This window comes from Amblyomma maculatum, chromosome 6 (assembly GCF_055883805.1).
Source record: "Amblyomma maculatum isolate TAMU_Amacu chromosome 6, ASM5588380v1, whole genome shotgun sequence".
NCBI lineage: Eukaryota > Metazoa > Arthropoda > Arachnida > Ixodida > Ixodidae > Amblyomma > Amblyomma maculatum.
Window position 1 is genome coordinate 117,185,772 of NC_139349.1, and position 13,673 is coordinate 117,199,444.

The following is a 13,673-nucleotide window of genomic DNA, read 5'->3' on the forward strand; positions in this document are numbered from 1 at the left end:
TAACCAAGCCCGCCACGTTGGGGGAGGAGGGTGTGGAAAGTGAGGAGATTGGAGGGCGACAGGGCATGAAAAGATGCAATGCTCCAAGTTTGCATAGTGTTCTGGGCAATTTGGGCATGCAGGGGAATGTATGACTCTGTATAGAAAAGATCGGGCAGGAGTAAGCAGTGTATTTAGTTGTATGCGTCTAAGAATGCGGATTTGCGTGGTAGTGAGAGATCGCTCCCGGATAACCTCAGAATAATTCCCATTCCAAAAAACGTTGCACCCGACACTAACACAGGCAGACGTTCCGCTCGCGTTTCCAACCATGTTCACCCGACAGATTCCACGATCATCTACACAGATGCATCATGAACTAACGTCGGAGAGGCTGCTTACTCAATTCAGAGCTGTAGCGATGTAGTGACGCATATCCTCGGTCCTTACATAGATCCTCCTCCTACAGCGACTCTCGAGACCCTACCAATAGTTACCAGTATTCAAGACCTCGCACAAGCACCCCCTAACCCTTCAGGATATACCATATACACTGATTCAATACAAGCTATACGCGCCATTCACACGGGTCACATTCCTAAAGAACTACGCGATGATCTACACAGAGCTCTTACCAAACTACGTCCCCACACTGTAACACTGAGGTGGATTCCTGGTCACGCTGGAATCCCAGGCAATGAGGTAGTGCATCGCCTCGCCCGCGAACTTCAACACCGGGCGCCTGGGATTCCCTGGCCTTATCCACCAACGTGGGACACTACTCTTCACTACAAAAAAGAAATCAACGTTCACAAAACGACAAAATGGCACCAGCAGTAACGTCGACTCGTGAAAAAGCAAATGCGCCCTTCCAGCCACAAGTCGAGCCAAGTTGATTAATTGATGTCCATGGCGGTGCTGCTTTTGGGTATCGCTATTGCGCCGCGTTCGTCTAATTTTCGTTTTCGAGCCTCGGTAGCTGCCCAAAGTTGTCCGAATTATCCGTTGTGCGGTCAAATCCGTCCGAATTAACGACTCCTATACATAATTCTGGGGACCAGGCGCGAAGGTCGAATTATCCGATTTTCCAAATTAACGAGCTTTTACTATATATATATATATATATATATATATATATATATATATATATATATATATATATATATATATATATATATATATATATTGTCTTCCCTTCAGTGCTCTCCTAAGCTCACTTGTGCTTCTTGGCCACGTTGTAGAGTTCGCAGTACGTCATGATGCCGGTGACATGCTCGGCTGAATATGTAGAGAATGGAAGCGGCGTTTCAGATGCCTTTTTATACACACTGTATACGCAATCCCAGGTGTCAATGACGGTGCCGGACCCATTTTAAAGCGCAAACATTATCTTAATTCATTAGAAAGGGGACGCTAAAGTCTTCAAAAATCACAGACCAGTCAGATTACTATCTTTTGAATATAAGGTATTTACTGAGGTAATCGCTAATAGAATAAGGACAACCTTAGACAGCAATCAAGCAAAAGATCGAACAGGTTTAAGGAAAGGGTACTTCTAGCACTGATCACGTTCATGCCATCAACCAGGTGATAAAAAAATGCTCGCAAAATGACCAGGCCTTCATAGCATTCATTGATTACGAAAAAGCATTCGACTTAGTATAAACATCGGCGGTCATGAAGGCATTGCGAATTCGGGGTGTAGATGAGCCGTATGTGAAAGTACAGGAAGATATTACCACGAACTATCCAACATTTTTTCGACAGCCACAGGCATGCGGCCTTATCACTGTGATTCTAACGCGCGGTTAGATTCTTTAGTCTTTGTTTTGTTAATGCTTGTTGTCGCGAGACGGCGCTTTATCGTTTGCTTTGTCGAGCAAGATGCGTCCAGATATATCTCGAAGATTCTAGTCATTCGCGTGTGATTTTACACTGTTCCAGGCTATGCTAGTGACCCTTTGCGGCGTTACCTAGACGTTTCTTCACCGGCTTCAAATTGAGCGTTGACGGGCGCTACAGGCATTCTTAGTTGGGCGACCGATGAGTATGTTTGCTGTTATTGCCTTTACTAATTCGCGGGCGCAAGCCAGCCCATTAAATAGTTTCATTCAAATCCAACGCCAGTGTCTTCATTTCTGTTTACCGAGCTTGTCACCACTGTGTGATATCTGGTGGAGGTGCTTGCCTTCTTGTCTTGGACTCCTCCTACAAGCCGAGAAAATTGCTCTATTCGTGTCGCACCGTGAGATCTGCCTATAGCCCACCGAGTCAGCCGCATTCTTCAAAGGTTCCAGCCTCAACACTGGGTACTATCAGACCCCAGCCGGACCCAGAACAAGGATCCTGCAGTCATAATGGCCCAGTCAACATTTACTTTTGTTATGCGGCAGCCCCGAACGCTGCTCGTTTTTCATGGAACCCAGAGAAAGGTGCCGAAGAGTGGCTCGATCTTTACGAGCGAGTGGCAACCTTTTAAAGCTCTGATGAAGCTCTGAAACTCCGGAATGTCTTCGCTATTGATGGTGCCATCCGTACGCGGTTCCAGAACCACGAGTCTTCCTATAACTGCAGGGGAAGCATTCAGGAAGGCAATCTTAGTGGTATTCTCGAGCGTCGTGAGGAGGTAAAGAGCGGACCTCCTCTTTCAGTCGAGGGTCCAGCTGCCTAATTAATACTTGCTCGCACATCATCATCATCATCATCATCAGCCTGACTATACCCACTGCAGGGCGAAAGCCTCTCCCATATCTCTCCACTTAACCCGGTTCTGTGCTAGCTGCATCCACCTGACCCCTGCGAACTTCTTAATCTCATCCGCCCACCTAACTTTCTGCCTCCCCCTGCTACGCTTTCCTTCCCTTGGAATCCAGTTTGTTACCCTAAGCGACCATCGGTTATCCTCTCTTCGCACTACATCTCCTGCCCATGTCCATTTCTTCTTAATTTCCACTAGAATGTCGGTAACTTTAGTTATTTCTCTGACCCACTCTGCACGCTTTTTTATCTCTTAATGTCACCCCTCATTTTTCGTTCCATAGCGCTCTGGGTTGTCCTCACCTTAAGTAGAACTCTCTTAGTTAGCCTCCACGTTTCAGCGCCATAGGTGAGTACAGGTAAGATGCAACTGTTATATACTTTCCTCTTTAGCGATACCGGTAAGCTGCTAGTCGTAATCTGTGAGTGCTTGCCAAATGCGCTCCATCCCAATCTTATTCTTCTTGTTATTTTCTTTTCATGGTCCGGATCTGCGGTTACTACCTGTCCCAAGTAGACATATTCGCCTACTACTTTCAGTACTTCGCTACCTAATGTAAACTGCTGTTCCTTCCCGAGGCTGTTGAACATTACCTTAGTCTTCTGCATATTGATTTTCAAGCCTACCTTTCTACTTTTCCTGTTTGGTCATCAATCATTATTTGTAGTTCATCTCCCGAGTTGCTTAGCAAGGCAATGTCATCAGCAAATCGCAGATTACTGAGGTATTCTCCATCTACCCTTATCCCTAACTGCTCCTATTCCAAGTCTCTGAATACTTCTTCTAAGCAAGCTGTGAATAGTACTGGGGAGATTGTGTCTCCTTGCCTAACACCTTTCTTTATGGGAATTTTGTTACTTTCTTTATGCAGAACTATGGTTGCTGTGCAGGCACTGTATATATCTTCCAGCACTTTCACGTACGGCTCGTCTACCCCCTGATTTCGCAATGCCTGCATCACCGCCGAGGTTTCAACTGAGTCAAATGCTTTTTCGTAATCAATAAATGCTATGTATAAGGGCTGGTTGTATTCCGAGCATTTTTCTATCACCTAATTGATGGTATTGATATGATCGATAGTAGAGTAGCGTTTCCGAAACCCTGCTTGATCCTTTGCTTGACTGAAGTCTAAGATTGTCCTGATTCTATTAGCGATTACCTTAGTAAATACCTTATACGTAACAGACAGTAAGCCGATTGGTCTGTAATTTTTAAGGTCCTTAGAGTCCCCTTTCTTATGAATGAGGATAATGTTTGCAGTCTTCCATGGTTCTGGTACCGTCGATGACACACCAGGCACTGCGTATACAAGGTGGTCAGTGTTTCTAACACGATATCCCCCCGTCCTTCAGCAAATCAGTAGTTAGCTCATCCTCTCCAGCTGATTTCCCCCTTTTCATAATTTCTAATGCTTTCTTGACCTCGTCCTTTGTCACTGGTGGAACGTCTGAATGTTTTTCCCTACCGCCAATCTCATTACGGTCCTGACTACTTTGGCTACTGTAGAGATTTGTATAGAACTCGTCGGCTACTTTGACTATCTTATCCATATTCGTGATGACGTTGCCCGCCTTGTCCCTTATCGCATACATCTGGTTTTTGCCTATGCCCAATTTCTTCTTTACCGCTTTAAGGCTTCCCCCGTCCTTTACAGCTTGATCAATTTTCTCCATGTTATACTTCCTTATATCGGCCACCTTGCGCTTATTGATTAGCTTTGATATCTCGGCCAATTCGATCCGGTCTGTTGGATCGGAAGCTTTCATTCTCTGGCGTTTCTTAATCAAATCTTTCGTCTCCTTAGACAACTTGACGGTATCTTCTCTAACTGTCCTACCGCCTACTTCTACCGCGCATTCAGCAATGATATCTCTGAAATTATTGTTCCTTGCTTCTAGGGTAATGTCGCCATCCTCGGTTAGAGCTGAAAACCTATTCTGTAGCGAGATCCTGAACTCTTCTGCCCTCCCCCTCACCGCTAATTCGTTGATGGGTTTCTTTCTGACTAATCTGTTGCGTTCCTTCTTCAGATTTAGGCTAATTCGGTACCTCACCAACCTGTGGTCACTGCATCGCACTTTTCCGATTGCCTCTACATCTTGCATAATGGCGGGGGTTTAACACATTATGAAGTCGATTTCATTTTTAGTCTCCCCGTTCGGACATTTCCATGTCCATTTCCGGTTCTTCCGTTTTCTGAAGAAGGTATTCATGATTCGTAAGTTATTGCGCTCTGCAAACTCAACTGTAACTCCCCCCTGCTATTCCTAGAACCAATGCCATAGTCACCTTGCCTGTCTCCTGCCGGCCTTGTCTCCTGCCTGCTTTTTCCCTACCTTAGCATTGAAGTCGCCCATTAGTACAGTATACTGTCTTTACTTTTCGCATTGCCGATTCTGCATCTTCGTAGAAGCTTTCAATTGCCTGGTCATCATAACTACATGTAGGTGCATAGGCCTGTACAACCTTCAGTTTATACCGCTTGTTAAGCCTAATTACGATGCCTGCCACCCTCTCATTAATACTATAAAATTCATCGATATTACCCGCTATATACTTATTGACAAGGAAACCTACTCCTAGTTCTCGCCTCTCCGGTAAACCTCGATAACACAGTACATGCCCCTCCTTCAGTACAGTATATGCCTCATTCGGCCTCCTAACCTCACTAAGCCCTATGACATCCCATTTCATACCTTCTAGTTCCTGTAGAAGCACTGCTAAACTAGCTTCACTAGCTAAGGTTCTAGCATTAAACGTTGCCAGGGTCAGTTTCCAATGGCGGCCTGTCCAGCGGAGCCAGGCTTTCTTAGCACCCCCTGATGCGTCACAGGAACTGCTGTTTGCACATACTGAAGAAATATATCGTCAATTTCATCACGCCGGCCCTGAGATGAGCGAGGAGGAAAAGGTGAAAGCTATGGTGCGAGGCGCAGAGGAGTATTTTTGCCTTCTTGTTAGAAACCCGCCGAAAATCGTTAAGAATTTCGTCAGCGAAGGCTTCAAAACCGAAGCGACCCTCGACACACACACTCGGCGATATAAGCGTCCATTGCAAGCCTGTACCCTTTGCACGCACACTACGTCCAGCGCTGACAACGACTGGCGGGAGCTTATTCGTGAAGTAGTCCGGGAAGAACTGTGGCGGCTCTTGCTATCGCCCATCAGCCTTAATTACCGCCGGTCGTGGACGACATCCATGAATAAGTTCAGTAGGAATTCGCCTTTTCACAAGAGACATCAGCAATGGCTGCTACGCAATAAGTCACTGCGATGAACTTTGCGGGCGCGTTACGCTGTCCAACGTTCCGACGAGGCCCACAAAGCTTCCCTCGCCACAAACACACCGCTGCCTAACGACTGTCCTTGGCCCCCGCCCACAAGCCTAGGAAAGACTCCCAAACTCCAGGAAGTACGACGCCTGGAAGACCGCCAACAACCAGTCTGCTATTATGCTTCCACTGCGGTGAGGCCGGCCAAATTCTACACCACTGCCTGTATAGACGCATCGGCCTGCGTGGCTTCGCCGTCGATGCCACATGACCACGTTCCGGTGAGCGACCAAAAGAAATTAAATACCTGCGCAGGACAGAGTCAGCAAGCCGTCGATACCGCTCTTCATCGCCGTACAGAGCCCAGTTTGCATAACTGGGCTGCAGTTACGAGCAAGGAAGGTCCCCTAGCCCCCGTATGGGAACCTAAAGGCAGCAGCATTTGGAGGTGAGGTTGGTATACGGTGAACAAACCAAGATCCTCCGCCGCAAGGTCCCCGCCGAATCAGGCGGGGACCTATCGCCTGTTAGCCACCTGGTCCTGCAAGGTCCCGCAAGGTCCCCGCCGAATCAGGCGTGGACCTATCGCCTGTTAGCCACCTGGTCCTGCATTAGATTTAACACACGGGTAGAGGTGTTTGTCCCTCTTCCCACCAAAATTGGTATTACTGAGAGTGCGGAGAGACATTGGCAGCGGCCTTTCGTCCCTCGCTCCCATATCGTGACAGTATCATGGTATATTATTGGTTTGCACAAAATTCCTTGAAGTTGTGTTATGCCACACTTGACTTCGAAACAGACATCATTGAAATATTTGAGCGAATCACGAAGAACTCCATTTGAATGTAATGATTGCAGTATATCAAGCTTGAAAGCATTTTAAAACACAATTACAGAGAACATTTTCATACACTTCCGGAAGCTTGAAATCTTCGCACATATTCCCGAGTGCTTGAAATTCTAGCCATAGAGGCAAAAATCTATTCTGACATATGCACCGTTCACTAAGAGTCGTTTAAGCACTTTTGTCATCATGTGAATGTGTATGTACTGTTCTGTGTACGCATGTGTTTGCCCTGTTTACAAACGTGATGCAGCACGAATTCCCCCAACAACTATTCCTATTTCTGAAGGCATGTGCCGCGCAAAAATGCCGGACCGGATGTAAACCATTCTATTTTTAAACAAGATCAAGCAGCACAGTTAATAAATAAAACCCTTGATAGGTATCAAACTGCGGTTTTCTGCACTGCGGCACACCATACCTCGATTACTATTATGTCGAAAGATAAAATAGGGCCAGAAAAAACCAAGACAATAGCAACGTTTAGCGTTTCCCACTCTTCTTACAAAGACCCTATCAGTACTAATCAGGGGGAAAATTGTAGCACATCACTGGCGCTATATGAAGAAAAAAAATAAAACTCTACAATAGCAGCGGCTAGTGAAAACTCGGTCTGTGCGTGTCTCTTCCTGCCTTTTCCACACAACTTCTTAAAACCTTTTTGCATTTATGCATTATTTGCAGCGTTGATGTTACTGCAATCCACACCAATCGCAGCCCGAATATTCCGTGAACACAAAAACATAACAGAATATTTAGCGAGCACAGAAACTCACTCCAAGGAGAAACGTATGCATTGGTCTCTAGTTGTTTTCAGTACGGATCAGTAAAACAGCCAGCTGGAGAACATAGCAGTCCATTGAAACTACCGGCGAAATTCTACGACCCTGTACAGGAAAGTGCGATACATGTGGTGATTCGCACAACGTGTTACTGGGCACGGATATCATCACTTTACAAGATGTATGCACACGAGCACAATATACGAGCGCGCGCAAACTTACGTAAACTCAAACATATACGAATGGAAGTATACAACACAGCACGCACGTGTGGACGCGGAAGTGTTTCGGCCATCACCGGAGACGCATTTAGGACATACGAACGATTTCACCACACCTTCTATTTTTTTCATTGAACGCTCACTGCTTCACGATGTGCATGGCTGCCTTCCTGCTCTGCTAAAGAGAGCCCAAATGGTTCCTAAGCTTGCAGTGGGGGGCCGAAACGATGAATCAGTGATATACGCAGGTGCAGCGGTCAGATATTAGTCGATAAAAATGAATACACCGCTAGAGAACGAATAGCGGTACAATAAAAAATAAACTATTAAGCGAACAGGCTCAATAGCTTCGTTGCTCAATTCTGCTCGGCTCGTGTTTACCAATGTCGCTTTCATAAATGCTCTCAGCAACCACTTTAGGCAGTTCACCTCAAGACACAATTTTAAGCCGCACAAAAGCAATGGCACGGAATTTACAGACCGCTAGACTGATGGAATGTTTATATCTCACAGCGGTGACAGAGCGAGGGCGTCGCAGTATACGCTAATTTCCCTACTTAGGTTCCTGAGGTCCTTGTGCCTTAATTAAGGCGGCGCTAGAGACGTAATCGAGCGAGCGACCTATTCATGTCAAGGCAAGTCCAGTCTTTACTCCAGTATTAAGAGGCCATGCTAGCGTCCTATCCTGAGAATCCAGCTAATTCTGGACTTGGCTAACACAGACTTAGGAACGTTTCGTGCAAGCTGGTCCAGGTCTTCGTACCAATATATTTTCCCTTGAAGTGACCATGACCTATATAAGTGTTGGAGCTCCTGAGTTCTTGGTGTTTACCCAATTGTACACTGTGCCTTCCCCTCCACAAAAGCTAACTTAAACGGAGAGGAAGCCTTGGGTTTAGCGCAGAATTCGCTTCGCGAGTGCGCTTACACAATATTTGGCAAAATTTTGAACGGCGCTCTTTGAGTCGCTTAGAATAATTTTGGTGCAGGGATCCGCGATGGCCAGTGCGATAGCTACTTCATCTGTCTCGGATATGGAGCTAGCATGAACTGTTATGAAGTTAATGAAGGCTGACTTCAAAGTGGCTAGACATGCCACGTATGCTCCTTTTCTTGATGTGTTGAGCTGCATCCACGTGCACTGCTTTTTTATCGTTCTCATACTGCTTCACAAGGGCACCGATTTCTCAATAACAACACCAATCTCGTATGGGTTCCGGCTCACGCGGGTAACTCCGGAAAAGAAGGCGTCGAACATCTAGCCGGAGGCTTAAGCAACCGGGAGACGTAAATCTATCTGAAGCAGACGTGCGCGTCGAGGCGCGGCGCACATAGGCGCAGATAACAAAAATTATCGTGAGCTAAGATGCACGTACCCCGCCCCTCACCTCGATCTGGACCGGGCGAAAGCCACGACACTCAAACGCCTACAAACAAAGGCCATTCTAAGCCCCTACCGATTATTTTTAATTACGAACGGAGAATACAACCCTGCATGTCGGCACTGCGGTGACAGTACGCAGGCCACTGAAGACCATATACTATGGGATTGCGCCAGCAATCCCCCTCGAAAGACACTCTTGCCAGCTCCCTCAGCGGAGGAATGGGACAACCTGTTGGCCAGCCCAAGGAAAATTACGCAACTGGCCATCGTCACGCGAGCTCAGTAGGTCGTCCCCGACTGGAGGACACCCTGGAATCGCCGCATCCCTAAAATTCCTTGCCTTTTGTGGCAATAAAAGTTGTTACCACCACCTTGGGTTTAACAAGGTCCGCGCACGTGAAAGGCCTGAGGTGGCGAAATTACTTGGCAGCCTTCCACTACAGGACGTCTCTCTTCCTCTTCCATTCTCAACTTCCGCCTCACACATTTGTCAGATACTGTGCCTTTCGTTTCTTTTAAACAAATGCACAATATACAAGACAAAATATCGAATAAAAAAGAAAACCATAAACAAACTCTTTAGGTGTAGGCGTCCAAAAATCCGTGGCGCCCACTCAAAAAATTCAGCCTAATTCCTTTCCCAAAAACCTAATTTAAATAAAGATCATGAAAAGACAGCGGATTAAAAAGCGGGAGGCTATCGCTGCAACACTCACAGCTTTCGCTCTACCACTAGGTTCCAGCCGTGCTTAACCCCCCCCCCCCCCCTTAATTTTAGTCTTTGTTACCCTTATTTTTTACAGGCTGGGGCGCTGGAAGGTCGATGACAATAGCTGGGTGCACGTAAACCAAAACAGCCCAGCGCGTTCATCACGATAGCTAAATGTTTGCACCGTTTGAGGAAGTTCATACCGCCCATAATCCCAACGTTTTACAGGGCACCTGCTGTCACTACAAGTCCGCATTGCTGAGTCCGGTGCCAGGCTAGAGTCAAGCGCTGAGAGGTGGTGATATCCCTTCGCGCCACGGGCTCGAGCTGTTCGTGTGCTGCAGGCGGTAAGTAATGCTTCAATACCAAAAATGTGCCATCATGCATCATGCGCTAAACATGTAAATTCCACGGCTGTTCGATGCAAAAACGATTACAGAATTGCTTTAGAAGCACTAAATTCGAATCATAGCAGAACATATAAACAAACGTTTGCAACAGCAAAATGTTTCTTTTTTGCAGCATCAGCGGTAGTTGCTAACGCTTACCATACATGCTTGAGTATTTACCGTTATATTTAGGCTTAAGAGAGTTATTTAGGTTAGTCTGCATCAAAAGCCCCTGCAGCTAAAGGCTGTATCCGTTTTAGTAATTATTAAGGTTCCCCTTATTAAGTGAAAAACGTTTTTTAACTAACGCTTTTCATTCTTTCTTGCAGGCACGGTCTGGGGCAGAAAACCGAGTATGGCAAATTATCTTTTGCTATTCTCTCTACTGGCACCTGCACTGGGTCTTGGGGTTGAACCCTATAAAGGAGCATTGTCGTATAATTTCTGCAGAAAGGAATATAAAAGGAAAAACCCTAACCACACAGCCTGCTTGCCAGTAACCGACAAAATGATGGGCCTTTACCAGGCTTATCAATTCAAGGACAGAGTTTTGGACTATTTTAACAATTACCGGAGTCGAGTCGCCCTAGGCGAACTGGCTGACTTCCCTCAAGCAGCCAGCATGCACCGCCTTCAGTGGGACGACGAGCTGATGAACATCTCATATGTTCATGCTGCGCATCTTGCTGCATCATCCACACGTCCTTGGCACGACAGAGTTGAAGATCGGTTCACGACCAGGTTTCCGGTGACGGGCCAGAGCGTCGGCCTGCGATTTATGGCAGTAGATGACGTGACATTCCTCTGGAAAAGAGTGCTGAAGACATGGTTTGACGAATCTCTAGCATTTCCGCCCAGTCTCTTAGAGGCGTACCCAGTAAAATATGACGAAGCGGACAATTTTACGCAAATGATATGGGAATCTACACTTTTCGTTGGTTGCCATTTTGCGAGTAAATATGAAGGAAGAGGTTTCACTCAGTTCTACGTATGCAACTATGCGCCACCAGGCAATATTTATAGCCGGCCAGTGTATAGCAAGGGATGGCCCTGCAGCCGCTGCCCAAGCGGTACTGCATGTGTGGCGGGACTATGCAGCACTTTACAGGGGCCGTCACCATGGGGCCCTTTGCCGGAATATGAAGATGACTACGACATAAGTTGGGCTGCCGCTCCACATGGAAGTGTGCCGCGCATTCTGGCAAATTGCATCCTCCTCATCTATGCGCGTGAACTTTTCTGCTCTCTCTTTTGAACCCTTCGCGTTACAGTAACAATAATAATGTTTATTCCAAATAAAGCAGCATGGTTCTCCATATGTTGCGGATGATCATCATCTGTAACCTGCGCTCACTTTTCTGCCTCTTACTACGATAGTGTGTACATATCTTAATGGAGCATTTATCTTTATGAAGGCTATGAATGGACTTAGTAAAATATCAGCAAAGTAGACGAGAAAAGCACCAAACGCCAAATAGCACTCATTAGAACAGCTTACAATGTTTACCTGTTAGGAAACAGCAGGCGGAAAAACCACACTGACAAACAGCACAAATAAAAATACATCACCGCAAGAAAACAGGACATAAACCCGTCATTACCGCACAATACAACCGAGCTAAAGGCTACCATTTCTGTGCTCCCTTGCAGATCTACCATTGCGCCTCGAATAATCTACAATTATTTATTTCTGCCTGTATTATCCCACGCAAACACATTAGCATAGCTCATTTGTAAGGAGCCTATATTTTTAAATAAAACCTTGGATACTAATAGACATCGACCTTGTCCAACCTGTACAAACCGAAAATGGCCTAGTAGCAGCGTGCCTAACTTAGTAAGCACACTGAATTTCAATTTCAGCCTCCTCAATTACAGGCCCAAATTGGCAGAGCCTACCAAACTTGGTCGTTTTATGTGCTCGAGGGACGTCAAACAACGCCACGATCAGCTAATCCACCGCCATACCAATAATAGCTAGCACACGCCAGACCCATCCAATAGATTTTGTCCTTGGAGCGCCATCAACGTTGACAACCCCAAAGAAAGATTTTACGAAGAACGGGCTTTCAACGCTGGCCCATCAAAACAGTATTGTGTAGCCATGCTATAAGGGTGAACTAGCAGTAATACCCTTAATATAGGGGACGCGTTGGACCGCTAAAGTGCGATGAGGCGAAATCCTTTACTATCACGATAACGCCGTCGTAGAGTAAAACATTACAAGCAGCGCTTTGAACTATATCAAGTGCGATGAGGATAAATTCTTTATAGCACGGTGGTTGCTGTGCCTTTAGCTTGAAGTAAAGGTAATTTACTCTGTCTGTAGCACGATTCATAAACTGACACGCTTAAACCTGCGCCTGACGCTTGGCCAGCGTCACGACGTTTTAAACCGGTGTTTGCCAGCACCCAAATAAAGTTATACATACATACATACATACATACATACATACATACATACATACATACATACATACATACATACATACATACATACATACATACATACGTACATACGTACATACATACATACATACATACATACATACATACATACATACATACATACATACTACATCCCCGCCGGGGTGGCGCAGTGGTTACGGCGCTCGACTACTGTTCCCAAGGACGCGGGATCGAATCCCGACCTCGGCGGCAGCTTTTCGATGGAGGCGAAAAGCAAGGCGCCCGTGTGCTGTGCGATGTCAGTGCACGTTAAAGAACCCCAGGTGGTCGAAATTTCCGGAGTCCTCCACTACGGCGTCTCTCATAGCCTGAGTTGCTTTGGGACGTTAAACCCCACAAACCAACCAACCAACCAACCAACCAACCAACATACATACATACATACATACATACATACATACATACATACATACATACATACATACATACATACATACATACATACATACATACATACATACATACATACATACATACATACATACATACATACATCAGTTCGGTTCAGTCGTTCAGTCGTGTCCTACTCTTCGTGACCCTATGAACCATATCACGCCAGGCTTTCCGGTCTCTCACTATCTAACATCACATAACTTCATCTGCAGCGCCTCGAGGATACCATTTAACCATCGCGTTCGCTGCCTACCCTTTCTCCGATGACCCTCAACCTTTCCCAAAATCAAATCTTTCTCCAGCGACTCCTCTCTTCTCATCAGATGACCAAAGTAGCTGAGCTTTAACTTCATAATTTGACCCTCCCATGAGCAGTCAGGGTTTATGGTCGACAATATCGACTGATTTGATCTTCTGGCAGTCCAAGGAACTCTCAAGAGTCTCCGCCAGCACCGCAATGCAAACGCGTCAAT

The 13,673-nt window shown here is 46.0% G+C and overlaps 1 protein-coding gene across 1 annotated transcript; it reads left to right on the forward strand.

The window, feature by feature from the left end:
* Positions 1–10,779: 10,779 nt before the first annotated feature.
* On the forward strand, positions 10,780–11,638 carry LOC146186643 (scoloptoxin SSD43-like). The gene has a single exon (XM_084605717.1). The coding sequence runs from the start codon at positions 10,847–10,849 to the stop codon at positions 11,591–11,593; it is 747 nt and encodes a 248-aa protein (XP_084461843.1). The 5' UTR covers positions 10,780–10,846; the 3' UTR covers positions 11,594–11,638.
* The last annotated feature ends 2,035 nt before the right edge of the window (positions 11,639–13,673 follow it).